This window comes from Microtus ochrogaster, chromosome 15 (genome assembly GCF_000317375.1).
Source record: "Microtus ochrogaster isolate Prairie Vole_2 chromosome 15, MicOch1.0, whole genome shotgun sequence".
In the NCBI taxonomy this organism is placed as follows: domain Eukaryota; kingdom Metazoa; phylum Chordata; class Mammalia; order Rodentia; family Cricetidae; genus Microtus; species Microtus ochrogaster.
This window is the reverse complement of record NC_022017.1, coordinates 34,321,110-34,345,651: the sequence shown is the minus strand read 5'-3', so window position 1 is coordinate 34,345,651 and position 24,542 is coordinate 34,321,110. Positions and strand designations below refer to the sequence as shown.

General features: G+C 41.7%; 1 protein-coding gene across 3 annotated transcripts in view; it reads left to right on the top strand.

The window, feature by feature from the left end:
- Khdrbs3 (KH RNA binding domain containing, signal transduction associated 3) overlaps positions 1-24,542 on the top strand; it is a 141,334-nt gene that overhangs the window by 54,319 nt on the left and 62,473 nt on the right. For all 3 annotated transcript variants that reach the window (XR_001229065.2, XM_005354528.1, XM_026782743.1), the window contains exons 3-6: positions 9,716-9,832; positions 13,146-13,292; positions 20,379-20,518; positions 24,159-24,354. Coding sequence is in view for 2 of the 3 variants with exons in the window: in XM_005354528.1 (XP_005354585.1) it covers positions 9,716-9,832; positions 13,146-13,292; positions 20,379-20,518; positions 24,159-24,354 (600 nt within the window). In the remaining variant the exon portion in view is untranslated. The remainder of the gene's footprint in view (positions 1-9,715; positions 9,833-13,145; positions 13,293-20,378; positions 20,519-24,158; positions 24,355-24,542) is intronic.

Below are 24,542 nucleotides of genomic sequence, written 5' to 3'. Positions count from 1 at the left end.
ATTTGGGAATATAGGCATAGTTCTGTCCATACTACTTCCTGCTGTTTGGGGGCACTGTTAATCAGATCTTTCATGGTGTATCCTGTGTGTTAGGTTCATCTCAGTCAGCAGTTGGGTGAAGTAATTTTTGGGGGGTGTTCTTGGCAACCTTTCAGGGGATCTTGAAAACAAATTATTTGTTATACTCTTGAGTTAATGCTGGAAATGCAAATTGATGGAATTCTCTGGGCACTGTAGATCTAAGTAGCCTTTGGCACTCCCATCCCTGAGCGCTTGTGAGCATGCTTTAAATTGTACCTGCATTAGTTCCCAGCTTCTCCTAGGTCTTTTTTTCCAGGTAGGACCCAGAAGCTGCTTCCTTCCCTTTCATCTTTTCTGAGAACTTTGATCCACATTGACTGCGAATTTTGCTGAATGTTTTCTTGCCTTTGTTGGGGTAAATACTACGTATTGCTTACCTTGTTTACAGACTAAATATTAAGTTTTGATTGCTCCGAATTAATCCTTTGTTAAAGGCTACTTGATAAAGACATTGATTTGCATACTTCTGGATTCAGAATCAGATATATTCTCCAGTGATAATGTCCTACAACTTGTATGTAATATTTCTGTAGGATTTTGTTATTGGTTTTATGTTGTTTCTATAAAGTGAGTGAGAAAGTGCTCTTCGTTGCTGTCTCTTTCAAAGACTTGGGTAGAGTTCACTCAGAGCTGCCTGGCCTGGTGCTTGGTGATGAATTCACTGACTGTTGTGACACTAGTTATATTTGCTAATTGGGTTTTTCTGAAAAAGTCATTTTTATGGGACTTGTCCATTTCATCATATTTTAAATACTGTTCTTTCACATCCATATTGTGATTCTCTCTCTAGAGTTCAGTGGGCCCAGTGCACTCCCTCTGATGTCCTCAAATCATTCCTAGCATTCTGCTTGCTTGCTTTTGTTAGCTACATTTTTGTTTGATGGTTGCTTTTTCCTCCTGTTCTTCAGATTAGATTTTCATTGTTGTATTTATTTTCTCTGTTGTATTCATTTTTTATTAATTCCACCAGGTAAATGTTTTTAATGTCAGCTACAGTAATTAACATGTATATTACACTTTTCTCTTGTCTGTTTTTTTTTTTTTACCCCATTTACTTCAAGAGTTATTTTCAGATTTTTTGCATATTATTCTGGGGCGTGTGTGTGTGTGTGTGTGTGTGTGTGTGTAAGTGTCTAAGATGGGAGCTATTGATAAATGTGTGAGTGCACCACTGTGTGTGTGGAATTCAGAGAAAAACCTTGGGTGTGGGGTCCTGCCTTTGACCTTGTTTGAGACAGACTGGCTCTTGTGGTTGGTCCCAGCTGCTTACTTCAACTAGCTGGCCCACAGCTGCTGGGGATTCTTCTGTCTCAGCTTCCTGTCTCTGGGGATTGCAGATGGATGCTTCTGCACCTAGCTTTACCTGGCTTTTGGGGCTCACAGTCAGGTCTCCAGCCCTTCAGATGCTAGCTTCCTTTACACCATCAATTCAAGCAGATGCTTGGAACTCTTGGTAGGTTAGTTCTGAAGTCTTGGTCTTGTCATTAGATTAGGTTAGCACTCTCTTAACTTGAAGAGTTGTGCTGTCTGTCGTGTTGAGTAATTTTAGATTCTATCCCAGACATTATGAATGTCCATTCTGGCAAGGCTCAGCTCTGTTACAATTCTCTGAACTACACTGATGTCTTGTTAGTAGCTAATTAGCCAGATTCTATTCAGACTGTAATTAATAAGAAATGAACTCTTTTTTTTTTTTTTAAAGCTTGACTTTGCATCTAAAGCCAGAGTATATGGTAACAGGCAGCCTGAGATCTTCTCAGATCTTCTGTTCTAACCCTTTCGGGGTTTCTTCTTTCAGAATGTGCCTGTTTTCTGTTGCTTTCCAGGGCTCACAATAGTCGACTTTGATTTTTTTTGTTCAGACACAGACAGTTTATGGTTGACGCCTGTAGGTTTCACACTGTGACCAGCTTTACTCTTTACAGAGTTCGGCAGATACATTTTTATATAAATAGAAAGTGTGGACGTTACTAAGCAAAAATGGCACATAGGATGGATAGGATGATAAGCAGACACAGCAACTCCTTTTAATAATATTTGGGTACATGATAATAACTTTGAAATTGATACTTTGTTATATATGAGTTCTTGTGTAGAGTAATACATAAATATAGTATCTTAAAATTAATATTCCTTTTCAGTATCAACTTTGAGATAGGAAGATATGTAATTTCTGTGAATAACAGATTTAGGCACAGTGCATTTGTTTAGAGTGTCTGTGGCAGGCTGGGTGCCTCCCATCAGCGTCTCCTAGCCACCCTCTGCAAGCAGCTTTGTATGAATGTGTGTAGAGCTGCTAGTGTCAGTTAGCTCTCCACTAGAGGAGAGTAGAAGACTGTCCCTTGCAGTAGTAGCTGTAGGGACAGTGCAGTTCCTTATGGAGTTGATACTGGCTGCAGGCTTTGAGCTTCTGCAGCAAGAGAGAACTGTTGGGTGTGGAATTCTAGTTTATAAAGAGCCTTAAACTTAATGAATTATTTTCTCCTGGCACTGGTTTTGTGACTGACATTTGAGGGTCTTTCCTGAGCTGAATTTGTTATGGGAAAACTATCGCAATTCAGTCACCGTCCCAAGCTCACGTGAGTGGGGAATACAGGTGGTCAGAGGACAAGAGGGTCACCTGGGCTCATTTATAGAGTGTTGCTTTGAGGAAGGTCATCCGTGCCAGGATCACAAGTAAGCCATGCTGACATTTGGTGTTTCCTCCAGGTACTGAGCATGGATGTAGATCAGATGCATTGGAAATTACAAGTCATTTATTTCATTTGCTCATAAATATTATTTCCACCAGATACGCAGATCTGAATAGAAGACATGAAGGAATTAGTTAAGGGTGAGAGTATAGGGTCTACTGAAGCTAGAGGGACTGCATACTTTTCTAGACTAGAGTGGCTTGAGCTCTCTTAGAGGATGTGGGGTTCTGTTTCAGGAAGCATGGCCCAAGCAATCTCGTGTTGAAGGGGATGCATTAAGACAGGTCTTAATGTTTACTGACTTCTTCCTTTTTTTTTCTCCCTTGGAGTGGATTACAGGCAGTTTCAGATCCAGCTATTCAGTAGTTTACCCCATGGAAGTTGTTGGTCTAGTGTGTGTATGTGGTGAATATATAACGCGTGAATACATGAAAGGTTGCGATTTTCAGAGGCAGCTTCTTCCCCAGAGGATTTATGTGAAACTCTTGTTTTAGGTGTAAAACTGACAGTGACAGTTTCCCTGTAGAAATAAGATGGTACCATTTGTAGTTAATGATCTCTATTACTTTGTCTGGGGGTTAGTTTATTTGTGGGGAACAGCGCAGTTTTTATGAATATGTTTTGGGACCTGATGATGAGCCCCAGCTTGAGCAGGCCCCCTGTGGTCCTTCACCCCCACTCATACAGTGTGGTTCCTGAAAATGCGTGGGAATACAGTGCTATCTATGATCACATGCAGCAAATTGGCCCTCACTTTAAACACTATCATTTCTCTGTTGTAACATGAAAAATCCTGACTTCTAACATTTTGATACATGCATTGGTATCACCTTGCTATACAGTTGATCACACAAACTAATTCCTCCTGGTTATCCAAAACTTATCAGCATCGCCCCTGCTTTGCCCTCCCCTTCCTACCCACTCTTTCTGTACTCAACCTCTTTTAGAGACCACACAGGTCATGGGGTTTGTGTCTCTGTAGCTGGTGTATTTTATTTAGCATAAATCTCTTTCTAGTAGTCTATGTTGTCACAGTGATGTGATTTTTTTTTTTATTGTGTCACCATGTCCCATTCTGTATATATCTCACTTTTTAAATTCTGTATTCCCTGATGGGCATTTTGGTGGTTTCTATCCTTGGCAGTTGTGGCTAAAGCAGTGAAGTTGGGACCACAGGCCTCTCATTAAGATGCTGATGGGATCAGCATCTGCATTAGAATTTGCAGTGCTCTGATGGAATACCCGTTCCACAGGGCTGTAGGGAGTGAGGATTGGAGCCACAGCTGCAAAGGTTCCATCCATCCTGGGGGGCTGGGGTGACAGAGCAGAGCAGGGAAGCTCCCACTGTGGGACCCAGAAGCAGACGCACAGGTGGAGAAGGAGAGAGGAGAAGCAGCATATCTGCATCACGTGACTCCCTTTTTCACACTGTAATGTCTACCATAAACAAAATCCTGAACGTTCACGCAAACAAGTAATACGTATGACTGCACTGCTGTTAAAAGGTGCATGAAGTATGTATGCTCAGAAGCCTGTTTGCAGAGTGGGAAGAAGAGTTGGCGTTAGGGGCCAGTGTGACTTTGTCTTGTATGCTGCTCTTGTGTCCATCAGCCCCGAGCCTGTCGCTTGTTCTCTAAATGTCCTGCCATACACCTGTTGGCTCTTCCATTTGGATGCAATGTAGACAGACTTGATGGCCGAAACTGAGCCTGTAGGTGCTCGTGACTGTTTTGGATCTTTTCCTCTTGTTTTGTTTTCTTTATTACAGTAAACAAGTACTGCAGTTTATTTAAGAGTCTGTCCCCAGCCCAGGATGTAGTTTTTGCCTGCTTGCTACCCCTTCATTAGCCGCCACCCTATTTTCGACTCTCTTCATCTTCCCTTCTCTCAGTCTTGTCCCTCACCCACACCGGAGTAAGAGCCTCTTATCCACATCTACTTCTTGCCTTTGACTTTAAATCCTCTGGTTAATCCCCTGCTTTCTAACCTAGTATGATCTTTGATTTTCTGAATTAATGTTTTCCAGCTATCTTACATACATCTTCCACTGGCAAATTCAACTGTGATTGAATGATGATGATAAGTATGTAAGCTAGGATCTCTAAGTGTGTGTCACCTGCATGTCAGTCACTGCCCACATCTTTGCCTCCTTGCTCATAGAATCTGGAGAAATTACTTGTAATCCCCATTGATTTTTTTTTTAAAGGTTTGGTAATGTCTGAGTACAGTGGGTTCTCTACCATTTGCGAATCCCCTGTTAAAAGCAATACTCGATGGAACAGTGGTGTACTTTACCACAAATAATAGTTATATTTGCTAGAAAAAGTAAGACATTGAAATAATAGCATTTATTGGCAGCTTAAATATGTTGCAATAATCTCAGAAGCAAAGAAAGTTGACATAAACTGTTGAGTGGCACCATTAGATTTGAGGGGCAAAGAAGCTTTAATTTCTTAAGTATTTACTGAGAAGCTATTATGCAGGAAAGATAGGAAATCGAAGTAGGTTTTGCATAGTCTAAGAGAATTTATAATGTTAACGGTGGAAAGCAGTCATCTCATTAAATAATAGAGGCTGAAGGCTGAATTAATGTCAGAGAGGTGGTGGCCAGAATCTGAAGGAGTGATGGAGGTGACTTGGGAATGTCGTGAGAACACTTTCCTCAGCTGAAATTGTCTCTGCATCCAGGATATTCTGCTGAGTCCCACACCCATTTTCTTCATTGATTTTTTTTCAACCAGTGGTAGCGCAGCAGTGGTATTTTAAAGATGTAAATGTGCATTTTTATAAACCTTCATACATGGGAGGTATAGGGGCCTGGGCTCGCCTGAAGTGATGTGCTGAAGGTGCTGATGGTGGCCATTCCTGTGAAATACCCCCATCCGTGGGCCTGCTTCACCTGCTTCTTAGTCTATTGCTTTCTCAAATTAGTTTTTAATGTGTACTTTATATTATATTCAAACACCAAAAAATTACCCGAAGCCTCTTTTTCTTTAACATAATTCAGCTTCTTCTCTAGAGAATATGTTAACATTGTTTGATCTGTACCTCAATTGTTTTATATTGTCCTGGGATATATATTCTTTTTAAGAATTTTAAATGCACATTAAAATTTTATAACGTCCTTGAGTAGAAGACACTCTTGGTCTGTTAGCACTTATAGTCCAGAAATTTGGGTCCTGCCATCTGTCCCTGTGGTGTATTATATGCTTGATTGTATTTAAGGCCCCAGTGGTTACTGATAGAAGTTGAGTATTAATTTGGGTTTGTATTTTTTCCACTCAATTTTGTATGTATGAAACTGCCCAGTGACAGTGAGCTCACAAGCTGGTCCCTGTTGTCAGCGTCAGTTCACCAAGCAGTCCCATTTGTGTGACTGTGTGGTCCCTGGTGACCCTAAGCTCTTTATTCCAGTGCCCATTCCTAATGCTAACTTTAGACTCTGTACAGTGATGTGTACTGATGTTGCAGAATGACAGAGGGATTGTTGAAGAAGAGACAGGGCTCGAGGTTACTGAAGGCAAACACAGAGCTGACAGATGCCAGGACAAGTGTCTGTAGGGGACCAGGTGAACATTGCTGAGGATGTGAACAAAATGGACATGGTGAGAAGGATGCGTGTTTGGATGGTCTGCTGGGGTAGATGGCTCCTCCTGTGCTCCCCTAGCACAGACATATCATTACTGTGTGCCTGTAAGTATTTTTGAGTCTTTTTAAAATTTTTTTTAATATACGAGTGCTGTGCATGGGCATCAGGTCCTATTATAGATGGTTGTAAGCCACCGTGTGGGTGCTGGGAATTGAATTCAGGACCTCCAGAAGAGCAACCAGTGCTCTTACCTCTCTAGCACTTTAAGTCTTTTTTTTAAATTAAATTTTTATTGTGTGTGTGTGTGTGTGTGTGTGTGTGTGTGTGTGTGTGTGTGTGTATGAACACACGTATGAGCAGTTGTGAAGTCCAGAAGAGAAACACATGTGAGCAATTGTGGAGTCTAGGAGAAAACTTTTGAAACTCTGTTCATCTCTTCTATGTAGATGTAGAAGATTGAAAGATTGATTATAGGTGCAGAAAAATATGACTTTCTCAACATAAATGACAAAAGGCAGATACTAAGGTATTCTCTTTCATGATCTTGCATCCATTGGTCTGGTGTATTCAGGTTTGAGTTTTCTGGTATGGTTTTAATATGTCCGTGTGTGCGTGATTTCTGGTTATGTTTGGTAAGTTATAGGTAGTAATGCCTTACTTGTGTGAATACTATAGCTATTGGTCTGCACGGTGGTTTGGTTTGCTCTGCACAGAAGATAGTTGTTGCTGCCATAGCAAGATGTAGAGTAACTCTGAGCATGTGCATCCACAGTGGAGTCACTCAAGGCAAGGCACAGCCTGAAGGAGCTCAGAGATAGCAGAAGGACTCAATTGGAAGCACACTTACGGTTTTTACATTTTTGTTTGTTTTGTGCTGTCAGTGATCAGATCCAAGACCTTTTGCATTCTAAGCAAGTGCTCTCCCTCTGAGCATCAGCCCCAGGGACAGGACCTACGTGTTCTGAAGTCCTTTTTTTTCCCTTCTTGTCCAAAGGGTGTTCTTACAGCTTTATTGATTTAGATGTGCCTTTCCCAACATAACAACAAAAGATGGCAGGTGCTCAGGTTCCTGATCCTAAGGTTATTACTTTTATTGCTTCCCCCTTCCCCCACACACTTTGTTCACTTTAGGGTTAGATTTTTTCTGGCACAGCATGGAGGGTTAGGAAAGGGCCTTGGGGTGGAGATTTCAGAGCTGAATAAAGTATGTTCTCCAGTACCAAGCATCCAAGGAAATGTTTTCAAACAGTTTAGTTTATATAGCAAGAAATGCAGTTAGACTCGACATAGAAAGTAATTGTTGCTTGTTACTGTAACCCTACCCAACTGTTACCTATGGTTGGTGTGGTCATGGACCCTAGAGGAGGACCTGCTGCTGCTGCTTTCCTAAACAAGCCAGTATAACTTTCTAACTGCATCCTAAATACTTATCCGTTCACCCATACATACGTGGCTCTCACCCTTCAACTAGGAAGCTGTTTGCAGTACATGGGGGCCTCTACAGAGATCCACAACTGGTCAAAAAGGAGGGAGTAAATGACTTGGGAGCCCAGCTTCAGCGGGCACATCGATAATGCAGCTTCTCTTCTTAATGCTCAGGGATCATGAAGAAAGATGGGGTGGACCAGGACTTATCTGTGAGGCAGTGTTTCAGAGACAAGACAGGGAAGCTGCACACTTGGAATAGTAACAAAAAATGGCTGTGTAAACAGGACTTGAAAAGTGACAGTGCCCGTTAACATGTTATCCTGCATTGGGGAAATCCCACAAGGTTCCACCCCCAGATGAAGAATTAAATAACAGACTATCAGTGGCTACGGGGAGAGGAAGAGTCCGTCTCCTGTGAGGAAGGAGAAGGTAGGTTATCCAATCCCAAGGTCAGCTCTCAACACAGTCTTCACACATACATATGAGCAGTTTCAAATGGACTCAGCAGATTGTGTGCACACACGTGTGTATGGAGGGATGGTGGATGTAACAATAAGTGGAGTTCATGGATTTGAAATGGGTGAGTGAGGAATTGTGAAAATCAAAAAAAAAATTCAAAGGAGAAAACCTTGTTAATTAATTGGACATTCTAAAAAGGAAATAAAAAAGTCAACATTACACAAGAAATAGAGTTGCATTCTTCAACAGTGCCAAATGAGGAAAAATAATAGAAACTTGGAGGTCCAGCTCAGGTGATCCACTGTCTAAACTTAGTGGTCCAGCTCAGGGGTTCACTGTCCAAACAGTAGATACATGTAAGAAGATGATGCAGAGTGGATGGAAAAAAACAGGCAGACACAAATGAATCAGGAGGCTGATACCCCTGCCATGTGATTCCTTTGAAAGTTTAAACTATATAAAATATACTTAAATTTCAAAAGTAAGGAATAATTCCATGTGAAGATGAAACTGAATTTTGAAGACCCATAAAATTAAAAATGAGTATGAAAAATGCCATTTCAACTTTAGAAGTTTTCTGATTTCAAGGAAGTCACTTGAACTGCCATAGTTAGATCAGCTGCTGAGTGTTGTTCCTCCCGTAAGACAGCAACAGCCATGGCATAGATCACTAAGACAGTAGTCAGTGTCCTGAATGTGATCTTAGAATTCTTACCAAAGAGAAATGGTGAGCTGCTTGCGTTTCTGGTTTGCGACACAAATATTTGTAATTTGTCTCAATTATGGAAAAGCTTTAGAAACTTACTGCACATTTCTCATTAGCACGCCTTTGTTCAAGGTGTTTCTTGTATGTATGTTATTTACTATGTTAGAATGATTGATTCTCACCAAACCACCCAGTCCTCAGATGACCCTGGAAGAGTGGCTCCTTTCCTCTTGTCCTTTGCACAACAGTCTAAGCCTGTGTGCAGTAACTAACTCTCTTCTTCTCTGCTTGTCCAAGAAACCATAGCTTTCTGATTCCATGATTCCTGAGTTCTCACAGCTGCTTACTCTGGGAAAACTTACTCTGTTGTGACTCCTCTGTCAGTCACTGAGAACTCACCTGGATTAGTCCATCCATTGGGTGAACAAACTCTTAAGTGCTGACAAACCCGGGAACCCATGGGTCCCCTTCCAGGACCGTTTTTCTCACCTGGATGTTCATCCTAACCCTGGTTGTGGTTGATAAGAAATTCGTAATTACTGCTGTCACTGAAATGGCTAGTTCAAAGGTTCTTTTTAAACTTTACATCTTTGGTATCACTTTATGTGGTTTGTGGAAAACATGACAGTATGATTTATGTAGCAGGAAGATAATGCTTGTTAGTGATAAGTGGTGTTTGGCAGTGTTTCCCAGTGTTCAAGGCTGGTAAACTACTTTAAGACTTGAATGTTACAAATATGGATGGTTTGTTTTTCCTAGTTCAACTTTGTGGGGAAGCTTTTGGGTCCGCGTGGCAATTCTCTGAAGCGCTTACAAGAAGAAACGCTGACAAAAATGTCCATCCTTGGAAAAGGTTCCATGAGAGACAAGGCAAAGGTAATATTGATCATAGATGATGGAGACCTTGTTGGTCATGTATTATTATGTTTGTCATGTCTGTCTGTCACCTGCCGTGTTAATGTTAATGCCTAGTGTCTAAGAGCTAAGTAGACACTCAAATGGAATTATGGGAAAATGTTGTATCCTAATACAAGAAATCTGCCTTTATTCCATGTTGTCCTTAGGAAGTATGAAAGATGATAGTATTTTCTTTGATGTACCTGTAATAAAACTGAGGCTTGGTAACTTAGGCCATTCTCTGGATTACCCAGAAGAATCAGTAACATTGTTAGGTTAAAACAGTGAAGCCTTGAGGCTCTGAGAGCAGCACTAATGGAAGTGGAAAACATGTCTATCAGACTCATACCAAGTTTAAGATAGAGGTTCCAGGACCCCAAAAAGTTTAGGGTAGAATGCATCAGTGTGAAGCTAACCTAGTGGGCCTGTTAACATCACACCTCAGCAGGTGTGGGAAGAAGCGAGGAGGCAGCTCTCACCCAGTTATGCTTGTGTATGCAGTCACGGTCATAGTTTGTGCCTGGTTGTCCATGCAGTAAGTGCGATCCTCACACCACCAGCTTGCTATCAAAGTCTAGTGATTCTTTCAGATTATTCTGTCTAATAAGGCTGTGGTGTTCTCTGCTGCTGGCACATTTGGCACCTTAGAATGCCAGTAACCAGTCATCCTCAAGAAAGAGGAATCTGTGTTGTGATAACGAATAACCCCAGCCCTGTCACTCTGGTGACTTTGTGTATTACCTGAGCAGCACTGAGCTGTCTGGAGAAGGGAGCACCAAGACATCTGCCCCTGTGGTTCCTCCTGATGCCTGTCACTGAGCGTCTGCCCTGCATTTGCTGTACAGGTACCCTGTTCACAAGCTCAGACCTCTGTCCCAGAGCATGTCCCACCCGCTCGGCAGTTCTCCCGTTTTCGTCTCTGACCTCATGGATCCGTCACCTAACATGTTGGTGGTTCTGCATTTTGCTGATCAATCTGTCAAGCCACAGAGTAACTAGAGGAGGAGAATATATTGTACATTTTCCGCCCCACCCACCCCCTGTTGGTGAGATAGAACCAGAAGTCTTTGTCCTTTGATCCATGTCCTACTGTGCATGGTGGCTCTTAGGGGAGCAGTGCTAGAGTCAGGTCTGCTAATTCTCAATCTCTTCAGAGATGTTTTTCTTATTACATCACATCCTCATCCCATCCCTCTAGAAAAGTGTTCTAGATCCTGAGAAGACAAGGGATGTGACTATCATCATATACCCATACCCCGTTTGTCTAGACCCAGGGAGCAAGCAGGAGTGTGAGCATAGGCGGGGAGGTAACAAGAGGGAGAAATAACCTTGACAAGTATGTTCTCCTTGCAAGGAGCTGCCTCCATGGTTCAGGCAATGAAGATGCTAACTAGATAGACATCTTGGGTGAGAAAGACGCAGTTTTGTTTTGGCATCTGGGTATTTAATTGGAATCTTTGTTCAAATGCTCCCAATACAGTTCCCAGGTTTTACTGGTATCCAGCTATCAACCTGAATCCCATAGAGACTGAATCATGTATCTTTGTGTTGGATGTAGTGCCCTTTTTTGGCTATGTGCATTAAAACCTCCATGGGCACTTTTGGCTCATCTGTGTTAGCTTGCAGCTTGCTATCACTGTAGCAAACACTTGAAATAACCAGCTTACAAAAGAGGAAGGGCTTATTCTTGCTCCAGTTTTGGGGTACCACTGTATGATGGGTTGACCTCATTGTTTGGGGATCTATAGCAAGACTACATATCATGTGTGGAGTGTAGGCCAGCAAAAACACCCACTTACGGTCAGGAAGCACGAGAGAGGATGGGATTGGTACCTGCTGTTTCTTCCAAGGCACACTTCAGTGATGTGAAGAGTTGGCTCCAAGACACCTCTCCCAGTCTCCTTTCTGGAGACATGGACTTGTGAGGGACACCCAGGACCCAAACCGTAGCGAGCTCTATGCTGTATTTGCCCTCTCAAAGCTTCCTCTTCACCCTAGCAGCGTTCTCTTCCTCCTCCTCCTCCTTGTCATGCTTGATCCTCCACCATGTGGTCCATCAGTTACCCTCACAAACATTTCACCAAAAGCAACCGCAGCTGATAGTTTAAGTACCAGGTTTCCCTTTAGGTGTGCACCATCAGTATCCCATTTGCTGGCCTGGAGCCAGCTCTTCCCTGCTGGAACGCTTGGCTATTGATTGCACTTGATCTTTTTAGTACTTTAACTTTGGCCTGCATAAATTCTCAATCATGTTTGTTTCTGAGGAGCTAGCCCTTACTTAGTTTTAAAACTCTCACTTGAAAAAATATCACATTAAGTTCTACTATAGCAAATTGAACAAGAACTCATTACGTTCATTTATTTGCTACACCGCTGAAGCTACAGTCAGGCTGACACCTGCCAGTGGCTGCCCTCCTGTAATTGCAGTGGTGCTGTGCTCTGTTGGGCCTTCATTGGTGTCAGTCATATCACCTGTGTCATAGGTGTGTCCCGCTGTAGATAGCACGCTGGATGCTATCCTGAGGAGTGTGACTTCAGCAGGCCCATGAGGTGACAGTGTGCTAGTGCTGCCCATGTTAAAATCCTTCCTGAGAAGATAAAGGCACCTGCCCAACATCATGCAGTCAAGTCTGCATCTTTCCGCAAGCAGAATACTTCGCTTCATTATGAAGCCATGGGACAACTTTTTGGAACTCACTCTGGATTGCACAGTGATTAGTCACACAGCGTCCTTCACAATCCAGCTGAATTTGGGGATAAAAATGAAAGTACAATCCAGCATTTCATAACCATCAGGCAAGATGGGCACACAGGGTCTGCTCTCTGGCAGTCGCCTTCTAATGAGGGAAAACCAGGAAGAATGAAGTGAGGTTGAAACATTTTTGAATGTTTTGAATTGTGGGAAAGCTTGGTGTTAGCCCCATTATACAACGAGCATCAATAGTGCAGAAGTGAGCTGGGCACTTATCCAAGTAGAACAGAGGTATGTACGTAGCTAGGGTAGATAATGGGGCAGGCAGGAGCAGACAGGAGTCAGCAGGTGGCAAGGGCAGGTGATTCCCTAAGTGCAACATCAGACAGGGAGACTATCCCAGCAGGGTAGGCTGCCTGTCCAGGGTTCCTGAGAACCTGGGAAACATAGGCTTAAATGTGTAATTTAAAACCATCTTGGGTTGCTAATTGTTGCGGAGTCTTCCATGACAAGCATGTGTCAAATGTGTTTTGGGCAATTTTTGCTTTGCTTTGTTTTTTCTACTTCAACATGTCACATTTTAAATGGGATTTTCTTTAGGAGGAAGAGCTGAGGAAAAGTGGAGAAGCGAAATACTTCCACCTCAATGACGACTTGCACGTGCTCATCGAAGTGTTCGCTCCCCCAGCGGAAGCTTATGCCCGAATGGGACACGCCTTGGAAGAGATCAAGAAGTTCCTCATCCCTGTCAGTACTTTCCACTGCTCATTGACTTGTATCTTAAGGTTGTGTCTTTCCCCAAAGCCCCGATGATCTGATTCCTAGTTGTTACTGATATAACTGTCCCTCTTAAGAACTTCCTATGTGTCCTGTATCGTAGACCTCACGGTGCTTCTTTTTAAAACAGTGGAATTTTAGACAAATTAAATATTGCTATCAAGCTTATAAGACTAAAATATTGGAAGAACAGAATCATTAATTCAGATTTTGGGACTCCAAGGTAAGTTTTTATGTGATCCTGAAAATACCACATAAATTCCATGCTGTCCCTTAGTCATTAATGTCCTTCATATGCCTAGTCTGTGAGTGGTATGGGACATGCAGACTTAAATAAAAGCAGTCCCTAGGAATTTGTCATTTAGGCGAAAATAGAAACCTTAGTGGATGGTTGAGTATAGCATGCAGACATGCCTGTGGTGATGCTCAGAGCACAAGGGCTTACAGGGTGTGCTCTGTTGGGGACTGCCATAAAGTGATGAGTTAAAGGGAATATTGTAGTCGGAGGCTACTCGTTCCCTCTCTATAGCAGAATGTATCCCTGCCTTCCATAGCCATGAAAAGAGCCTTTTGTGTGCTCATGAGAAGCTAAACTTGTCTCTATGGATAAATGCTGCAGAGAAGTCACCGTATCTGCCAGGCAGCTGTCTGCAGTGAGACTGTGCTGAGTAATGCTGGACTCTGCTGGAAGATGGAGTTAACATCCAGTGTGGATCATGTTCATAAATGTTATCAAGGAACCAATTATTACATTTATGTTGAAGTGGGAGACACTTGTAAGCCAGTGATGAGACTCCCTTCCCTCCAGAGTTTGTAGTTTGACAGAGAGGCCATTGGGAACCGTCTGTTCACATAGATGACAAAAACTGCAACTGTGGCATATAGGGCGGACTCCTTCTTCCATAGATGGCTGCGTTGGTACATCCCATGGCCTTTATAGTCCTCCATCAGGAGGTAGGGTCTTATTTTTCTAACCCGGAATCTGGACTGGCTAAAAAACTGTCTGTCAAAGCAAAGTTACTAGTATCTTCTGCTCTCTCTTTATACATGTTTAATAGTATTTCGTTTAAGGATCTTTCTGCCAGGTGTGATAGTATGCCCCTTTAAACTCTTCATTTGGGTTGCAGAAAGGTTTCTGTTAGTTCGACTCTAGCCTGACCTTCATACCAATTTCCAGGCCAGCTAGGGCTACATAGTGAGATGCTGTCCAAAAAAAACAAAACAGAACAAAACAAGAACACCTCATAAGATTTTTTCCATTTAAATCACTTTGTATTAGTTTTGTGTATGGTATGAGATTAGAATCTAAATTTGACCTTTTCTGTTGTTCCTCTGTTGAATTTCCTAGCACGATTTGTATTTGGGACTCTCAGTTCTGCCCCATTGATTTATAGTCAGCCTGCTCCAATCCAGTTGCACACTTTTCCTTCATCCTTTCTATGAACTTTGAAATCTGGCTATGTAATTATCCAACTTTGTGTTGATTTCCTCCTTTTTTTTTTTTTTAATCTCTCAGTAAGGTTAGCGCAGGCTTACCCTAAACCCTCTGTCTCTGTGATGTCAGTTGTGTCTTCTCTCCAGTGCAGGTGTGACAGGCGCCATGGTTTGCTGTCCTTTCTCACAGTTGTCTGGGCTCCTTTGCATTTCCAAGTTTGCTTTAGGATCAGCTTCCAACTTCTACAGTGTTTAGCAAGGATTCTGCTAGATGTTTTGTTGAATCTGTAGATGAGTTGGGAGTTAATTTTAACTTTGTGTCTTCTTTTCTATGAGTATGAAATACTTCTCATTTTCAAAAACAATATTTTTTAAAGTCAGAAGTAGTTTTTTTTCAGAGTACAATCCTGCCTTATTTTGTAAAGACCATGTTCAAATATTAACAGATTTATTTTTATTTTATGTGTATGAGTGTTTTGCCTGCATGTCTATATTATTATGTGTGCAGTGCACACAGAAGCCAGAAGAAGGTGTTGGGTTCTCTGGAACTCCAGTTACAGAAGGTTGTGAGTTTTTGTGTGGGTGCTGGGAATCAAACCCTGGTCCCCTGCAAGAACAACAAATACTCAAATTGCTGAGCCATTTCTCTAGCCTCATTTCCAAATATTTTATGTTTCTTGATAGTGTTGGGAATGGAACATTTATTTATAGGTACAATTGGTCTTCTTCATATTGATTTTACTCTTTGACCTTGCTGGGAGTTTTACTATTTCTAGAGAGTGTTTTGAAAAAATAGAGGCATTAAAAAAATAGAGGGCAATTAAATAAAATCCTAGTTATCTGAATTATTAGGATTCTTCTGTGACATACCTATCACACTGTTGCTGAAGATCACCAGGTGCCTGTGATGTTTCCGTGGTGTCTTTTGTCTCTGTGTGTGTCACCCACCCCCACTTCGCTCCCCAGTCTTCCGTCTACTGCTACTGAGATCAAAAGACCCTGTGGTTTTCCCTCCTTTATTCTGAGAGAAGCACATCACACTGGTCAGTCTGTAAGGTCAAGTTTGCGTTCACTCCATCTTCATATATCGTCCGCTTCACTTATTGCAAAATATGGTTTCCTATTAGTTTGTTAAAGTTCGATGCCGGTAACCAGGAAAGACTGGCTGATTGAAGTGCTTTTACCCTTGTCGTTTTCAGTGTTACTTTCCATGAGAATGGAGCTGCCCTAGGTTTGAGTTTGAAGAACTAACTTTAGTCTTTCTGATAAAGTAGACCTGCTTCCTTTTTGATTTTCTGAGAATGAGTTTACCTGCCCTACTTAGTGGAGAGTAGGCTTTATAATCTTGGTTGGCAGTTTGTGCCCACAGTTCTTTGGCCATTCCTCTGTATGCTTTGTGGCCCCTTACTTCCAGGAGTCACTTTGCTTCTGTCCTTGACACCTTGTTCTCTTGCTGTGTGTACAGTTTGGCTTCGAACGTGGTGGCTATCACGTCTGTCGTGATTGTGATGGGTAAGCTCTGTCGATCTCTAGGTTTATATTTTTCTTTACATGTGGGATGTTTTCAGTTGTTATTTCTTTGAGTTTTTCTTTCTCTGCTCCACCTTGAATGACCCACCTACCAGTCAGTCCATGCTTTCTTGTCTGTTCCTGTCCTGTAGCTGCAGGCTTGTTTTTCTTCTCCCTTTCTGTTGTTCAGGTGAGGTTATTTAAATGGCCTGCTTTCAGGTTCCCTAGTTGCACTATCCCAGTTCTGCTGAGCAGCTTCTCTGGGGATTTTGCCAGCAGTGGCTTTACTTTTTCATCTCTTCTTTTACGGTTGCCTTTGCCTGCTTTTCCTCTACAAGAATTGTTCACATTTTCTTTGCACGTCTCTTTATCTGTTGTTTTTGAGTTTAGATAACGTACCACAGAAAATCTTAATTTTGCGTACTTGGCTTCCAAAAAGCTGCTGTTGCTGGCATTCTGTCTTCCATTTCTCCTATAATTATGTTGAACTAAATCCCTGGGCTCTGCGCCCTTCATGCTTTTAGGTGTGTTTATGTCTTTCTCTTTTGTTTTTATTTTTTTTTCTGTCCCTCCAGAAGAGAACATGCTGTGTGTCTACGTGGTTTAGCTGTCACCAATGGTTGGCCAAGGGATGTGTGCTCAGAGCCTGTTTTAAATTGATTTTCCTGTTGCTATGCTTTATGGACTCCAGCATGGTTCATTTTCATGTCTACCTTGTGTTTCCTTCCTGCTGGGAGTCTTTGATGTCTCCTCTGCACAGACTCCTGTGAGGCAAGTGTGCACACGGCTTATCCAGGTCTTGCCTTCTCTTTCCTGGGCTCTATTTTGTTACCCCCTGGTGAACCAGTGTGTTGCTTGCCTAGATGGTAGCCATGTCAGGCTTGCTGACCTGTTGTTCTTCCTCATTTATTTACTACATAAGTTCTGACTGCAGTGGCCATGTTACTGCTGGCAAGGAGTGCTTTACCCTTTCTTTATTCCTCTTCAGAGCTATGGGTTCTTCATGCTCTGGCTGAAATGGAGGAGTGATGTCATCCCCAGGTGAACATGCCTCAGACTCTTCTTTTCTCACCTGCAACCTAGCAATTTTTCATGAGTGATTTTATTGTATTTTCATCTTATTGTATTGCTTGAATCCCTTCTCAGACTCCTTAAATGGTGTCTTTGAGCCGTTTTACTTGGACTGTTCTTCATAGAGACGCTTTCCTCAGTATCTAAAATATACCATCTCTACTCACTATTTTTTGTTTCTTCAAATTTATGTGATTTTGCATATTTGTTTCGGTGAGGTTTCATGATACTGTTTTTTTTAAAAATATATTTGTATTACATTGTGTGCACATTTCTAAGTTTATTTAGCTGGTCTTCAAATAATGAGAGTCAAAGTTATTTCCTAAAGTTATAATATCAGCAATGATCCCAAGAAAACCTTAAACATAAATATTGTGCTATTTTGGGAAATAATTATGAATAGTATTTTTTTTTTTGTCTGAGAAGACACTGAATTCCAATGTTACTGTTAACTGTTGTGCAGTGCACGTGCTTCAGCTTTTGAATGTCATAGGACAACTTGCGAGAGTCATTTCTCTCCTTCCACCATATGGGGTACCAGGGATTGAACTCAGGTCCTCAGGCCCGGGGGTTGGCAGCCCTCCAGTCAGTGCTGTAGCGTACTTTTAATGAGTCATTTAGAAACTTTCCCCATTCTCCAGGTTCACATGGCACGTGAAATTCACTGGGTAGAAAAGTCATGTGATGACTGGACACAGAGGGGGAGGGGAGGGAACTACAGTTCCAATCCCTTTCTACTCTTGACTAGTGATGCACTTGTAACTGGTTCAGCGGTTTTATTTTCCCCTGGAGAGTTAAAGTTTTGAGTCCATAAACCACCACTGATGTATCTGTCACTCCTGCCCATCTGATATTACAAGTGTAAACCAACCAAATCTTTTTAAACTGCCTTAAAAAACATGTAGTCATACATCCAGTCATTTGGTATCTGTATTTTAAAATAGTTTTGCAAAGCTAATGTTTAACGTGGACTCTTATAAACATTTAATCTTACTTAGGGCAAATGATTTTAACCTGACTTTCCCAAATTTTTACTGATGTCTAAACAGTGTTTCAGTCCTGATCTTTTAATCAGATCTATTTTTAGCCATCTACAACTATCTCACCTCCCACAGTTTTCCAAAGGGCGAGTATTAGCATTTTTCTAGCACATTTTATTTAGAATATGCTTTGCAAATTATTTATTAATCTTCACACATTTTTAGCAAAATGGCTGATAGGATATTAGCAGTCTTATTTTAGACAGTTGGGAACAATGGAAAGATGCGGATGACCACTCTGAGGCACAGATAGTTTTGGGAGAGGATTTCTGTGTGTAGCCCCGCCCCTGTCTGCAACAGCAGTGGCTTTCATTTCAGTGTGTCCCCTCCTTCAGCTGGTTTTTCGTAGCTTTCTTCTTGGCAGTGCTCATGGGATTCTTTTGTTCCATGGAATCTACTATTTTTTGCTTTGTACTTGGAGAAAGCCAGGGAGAAAAGACATAGTTTTGCTTGTAAATGTACTGTTTATTTCAGAATTTTAACTCAGCTTATAAATACTTCAATGCACACCTGAATTCCTCCTCCACACTGACGTGTGCTCATGGTTTTCCAGTTTGAAGTCCCCCTGCAGTTTCTGAACCTACGAAGCCTTGTGTCAGTGAGTACCGTTTTGTAGCCAAATGTCAGGAAACGCTCCTGCCTTCACTTTCCCTCTATCTCACTGAGATGGAGTCCATGTACGCTTTCTCCATCCGTCCCACTGGTCACGGTGGCTTTTCTGTTAGCCAGGCACCCGACTGCTCCCTGACTGATAGTAATGCTTAGACTCTGTGTGGCTGCACTCACGTGACACCCTGGATCTTTCTCATTCCTCTGCCTCTCCTACAGTGCGAAGGTTTGTTTTGTCCTCTCCAGAAAGTAAACCTAAATTTGTAGTTTATGCCCCCAAAATTGTTAAATTGTCTCAGCAGCTTTCCTTCTAATTATTGAAAGTTACCTTTAAAGTGACTTGTGGCTTTACATGATTTAGTTTTTGCTTTTTCTTTTAGTCCCCTTTTGTCTTTATACTTTGTCCATATAGTACTTTTTTATTATTTGTTTGTTCATTTTTGTGATACTCTACCTGTTTTCCAGGCTGACCTAGAGCACCATCTGACCTAGCTAGTATCTCTGTTTTCTGGAATTTAATACTCTCTGAGTCCTTTATCTCCTTCTGTGTGGAACTTTGAGCCACGCCTCTGATGACGTGGTCTCTCTTCCGCAGATGGGCCCTCTAGTGAAGTTCCTTTGACTACTAGACAGCTAAGTTAGACTTTCCTGTTTGTAAATATTGCACAGCAGTGATGATACAGTTTTATCTGTTTATTCTGTGTCTTTGTTGATTATCACATGGAACTGAGGATAGCTACGAAGTGGACGGAAGCAGGATGGAGTTGTAGTTTCAGTTTAAGGTGTGGACATTGCTGCATCAGATTGCTTAATCAACTTTTATAAATCTGGGATTTTCTTGTTTGTGCTGCATAATGGTAGTGGTAATTGTCAACTTGACATGGTTTAGAATTACCTCTAATGGGCCTCTGAACAGGTCTGCGCTAGGATTACTTAATAATCTTTGTTATCTTGATTGAGTTGGGAAGATCCTCCTGCTGTAATTGCCACTATTCCCCAGGCAGGAAGTCCTGGAGTTTAGAAGTGTGAAAAAGTTAAGCGTGCGTGCATGTGTGCATTGCTGTCTGCCTGATGTGAATGTGCTATGACCAGCTCCCTCGGGTTTTTCTGTTAGTCGATATGTAGGTGCTCAGTAGTTAGGAGTGAATGGAGCTGTGCGTAGCAGTGTCCACGTCTCAGCTATGCGGCCCTGTGTCATCACAGATGTCTCAGCTGGAAATCAGGCATCAGAAAAGGAGAGACATTGATTTACCTGTTATTTTAGACAGTGGGCTTCTCTTTTAAATTCATATTTTAACAGCTTTCCTGACTGCATTTTCTTTAAAAAAAAAAAAAACAGCTGCTTACTTTATAGTCTAAGTGCTTTTGTATTTTCAATATCTTTTCTGTGCAGGACTATAATGATGAAATCAGGCAAGCGCAGCTCCAGGAATTAACATATTTGAATGGAGGTTCAGAAAATGCAGATGTTCCAGTGGTTCGAGGAAAATCTACTTTGCGTACAAGAGGTGTAACAACACCAGCAATAACCAGGTAGGTATAATTACTTTTTGTTTTAGGTTGGAGACCATGGCAGTAGTTTGAATGTTGCTGTCATTAATAGATGGAAATAGTTGTCAGTATATCTGTACAAATCTGCATTCAGACACTGTGATGTCATAGTCAGGAGACTGACTTTGGTGTGAGAAAGTTGAACTTAAGCTTGCATACATCCTGCATGCCTTCCTGGCTAGTGGTTGTTGCCACACTGCTGTTCTCCCCAGCACAGATCCTCCAATTCCCAGAGATGGAGCTTGATGTTAAGCCCTTATGTAGCAGTGGCACCAGAAGCGGATACCCTCTGCATGTACTGACTGCCCCCTATTAGGTTGTTCCCCACCAGTGCTGAGCATACTGTCAGGCAGTGTGAGGCCCTCTGAATGCCTCTGCCTTGTGTCCACTATCCATAACCTGGGACTGATGAAAACTACTGAGCTAGCATGTGGACACAAAGATTATATTTCTGTCTTTGAATTGATGATTAGTTTATAATAGGAAAAAATGTTTCAAAGAAATAAGAGAAATCTGAGATGGCTATCTTAACATTTGAGAGAAAGAGGCTAATCTTTTTGTTATGAAACTATTTTTGGGGACAGTGATTTCCTATGTTTCCTGAATTCTGGGATTACAGTCTACTCCACCACCCAGCTAGTAATTTCAACTTCTCTGTTAAGCTGGCAACTATGTAGAAATTTATTTTTCAGATACATTATGTGTTGAAATTTAAAATCGCAGTTATTTTATATCTTCAAGTTCATTTGGGGGTGTTCCTTAGAGTGTGCTGGTCAGTAGCTGTTTGTGCTTCTGTGTTGTAGGTAGGCACAGGTACCTCGGGTCCTAAGAAGAAAGAGCTAAGGGCTGCTATGCAAAAGTCTAGTGGGAATCTTCATTGCCACTTGTTGGTCTTGCTTGAAATTAGCTACTTACTTGTAGCTGCCATGACCGGCTGCCAGAGATCTGCTATCTTTTAGGTAGAATTTTCTTTTTTTTCTTTTCTTTCCTCACAGAAACAGAAACCAGATGTCCAAACTCAGTGTCATTAAGCCAAGGGTGAGGTTCTGGAAAGGGGTAAATCCTGCCCGTGTCACTTCTTTCTGTTCTGGTGGCTGCAGGGTTTTATGATCTGTGTCTGATCCCTCCTCCTTTACACAGTCACATCCTCTTCTCTCGCTTTTGAAAAGGGCGTGTGAGTGTACGGAGGCCTGCTTAGGTTCCGTCAGGCCTTTATGTGCAGTTCACATTACCTGCACAGGCTCCCATGATTAAGACAGCGTCCTACTGCAGTTGCTATGCTAGTTTTATCTTCATGTGATGGGAGCTACAGGTTTTCCCAAACTATGTCACTTGTCAAAGTATGTTCAGTAGGTAATTTTGAAAGTTTTCAAACTTATAATGCCTGTATGTTACCACCTTCTGCTGTATGTTTCCCTGTATGGGGGCCAGGTATTGTGTTTTAGGCTGAGTGTTACACTTGTACAGATATAGAGTTCCCTTTGTGGACCGGAATGTCTTGTTCATATCTTTCTTCCAAAGGAAATAGCATGTGTGGACAGATAAGAAACAGCCTCCCTGAATGGAGATTCCTGTGCTGTCAGTGATGTCGATGGGAGATGCAGTCCTGCAACATGGGAGATTGGACTTACTAGATTATAATGCAGCTAAAACAAATCCTATAGCCTAGTAACCATGGTAACAGTGATATAAACAAGCTATTGTGCTGCCTCTCCTGTAATAGTAGAACATGCACTGCAATATACCTTAAGCATGCAGAAAGTTCTGTTCTTTAGTTTGTACAAGTGTATACCGACCACATTTAATGGATTCCTGCCACTAACCATCATTTAGGAAATTAGCCTGACCACCTGTGGATACAGAAATAGGTATCACCATATTGGAATATAAGTCTGTAAATGTTCTTGTGAGTGACAGATACATAACCTTATGCAAGTAGATTTACTACACAAAAACACATAGTCTCATATTTATTATATTATACAAGTATATAATAAAATTCATCATACTAATTAATAGCTCTTACATATCACATGTTCAAATAGTAGCTCAAAACGAGTCTCCACTGACTAGAGAATGTCATGATGGAGTATGCCCAGTGACAGTGTTTGAAACCTTAGTGTTCTTTAAATCACTAGTAGATTATAATTTGCTACTCTTTCCATGAAGGTGGCAATGTTGCCAGGAGGTACGGAAGAGACATACTTTCTGTATTCTAGAATGTTCGAGTTTGAGAAACCCCTTTATCTGCATGTGTAAACCATGATTAGTTAAAGCTTCCATTCATGTAAAACTATTCCCAGTTGATGGTTGTGACTCAAATTTATCTTGATTTTCTTTATGATGAAGAAAGCCTGTTTAGTTCCTGAATGAGATCAAGGTCTCAAACTTGTAATCTCAGAAGCTAGGCTGATCTGTGCCAGGGCTACATAGTGAGACCATGTATCAAAAATGACAAACAATTTTTTAAAAGCTTCCTGTGTTGCAGTTCTATTGTATTACAGGATCTTTGGGTAGCTCCCCAGAAGCTGGTTCTTATCACCATGTGTTGTTTACTCATGTCTATCAAACTGAAGTTATCTTGTCTACATCTTCTTTTTTTCCCTGTTACATGGTAAATTGATGGAAGCTCTCGTGTTCCTAGTTGAAGGCATATGTGGAAATCATTCAGCAGTGACCACCTAGAATTTCCTCTTGTTCACATATTTCTTACCTCATGGCATAAGTTTGAAGGGCATGTGCCTTGGGGGACCACTTTGGAGTCTCAGAGTAGAACAAATTGGCTTATAGAATCTTCTAGCATTGCTTTACCTTTGCCACTTCAGGATAAGGATCTGAAGTTAAATCATAGTCTTTTGTTCTCTGCCTGACTCAGCTGTGACCCGGGAGACCCCAGAAGAGAGACTTGGGGAGCAACTTGAATGGGGTGCCCTCCAGCAAGTATACCCTTGCCTCTGGCTTTCACTACACATTTGGAGGTTGCTGTGGAGGGTTGACCTAGAAACTGCAGACCCCTCACAGATGCCTGCTTCTGTTCCCTCAATCTTTTGTGTGTTAGCCATGTGTGGAGTGTGACATACATTTTGAATCCTTTCTTTGCTCTGCATGTATTCCTGGCAATTTTAAGCTCTCTCTGAGTCTCAGATTCCTTATCCATAGATGAACAAGATAGGACCCACTCAAGCATTGGGATCACATTGGCTGCCATTCTGGAATGGCATCATTCATGTGGCCTCCCAGAAGTCAGAGCTCTGCCTTAGATATTCCCATACTGTATTGCTAGCTGTCTAGATACATGTTTATTTGCTATGATTTACTTTGTCTGTGTTATCCTTACTACATTTTACAGACGTAGACTTAACTTAGCAAATAGTTATTGAACATTAAAGTCACTTACCATAGAAATTCAAAAGCTTAAGTTCTATTTTTGCCAGACCTCTTTAAACTAATGCAGAATTTCACCTATGGGGAATGCAAGACGGGGTTAAGGGGATAGCTGGTAAGCTCTTTGATGAGTTGGCTAGAACATAGAATTATTTGATTTATCTGAGATATCAATGTATGAAGAATAACGTGTTAAAGAGTATGACAGATCCTGCTAATTTGATCATCTTGCTTTTAGGGGAAGAGGAGGAGTCACAACCAGGCCTGTTGCAGTTGGGGTACCACGTGGGACACCCACTCCGCGAGGAGTCCTTTCCACCCGAGGGCCAGTGAGCCGGGGAAGAGGACTTCTCACTCCTAGAGCAAGAGGTGTCCCCCCAACTGGATACAGACCTCCACCGCCACCCCCAACACAGGACACCTATGGAGAGTATGTAAGTAAAGGCAGTAACTTCGGTGATTAAGTTGATCCAGTCCAGATAGTGTATCAGTGTATCATGGTCATGTTCCCTGGTTCACCTCCTTAACAAATAGTTATTGAACATTAAAGTCACTTACCATAGAAATTCAAAAGCTTAAGTTCTATTTTTGCCAGACCTCTTTAAACTAATGCAGAATTTCA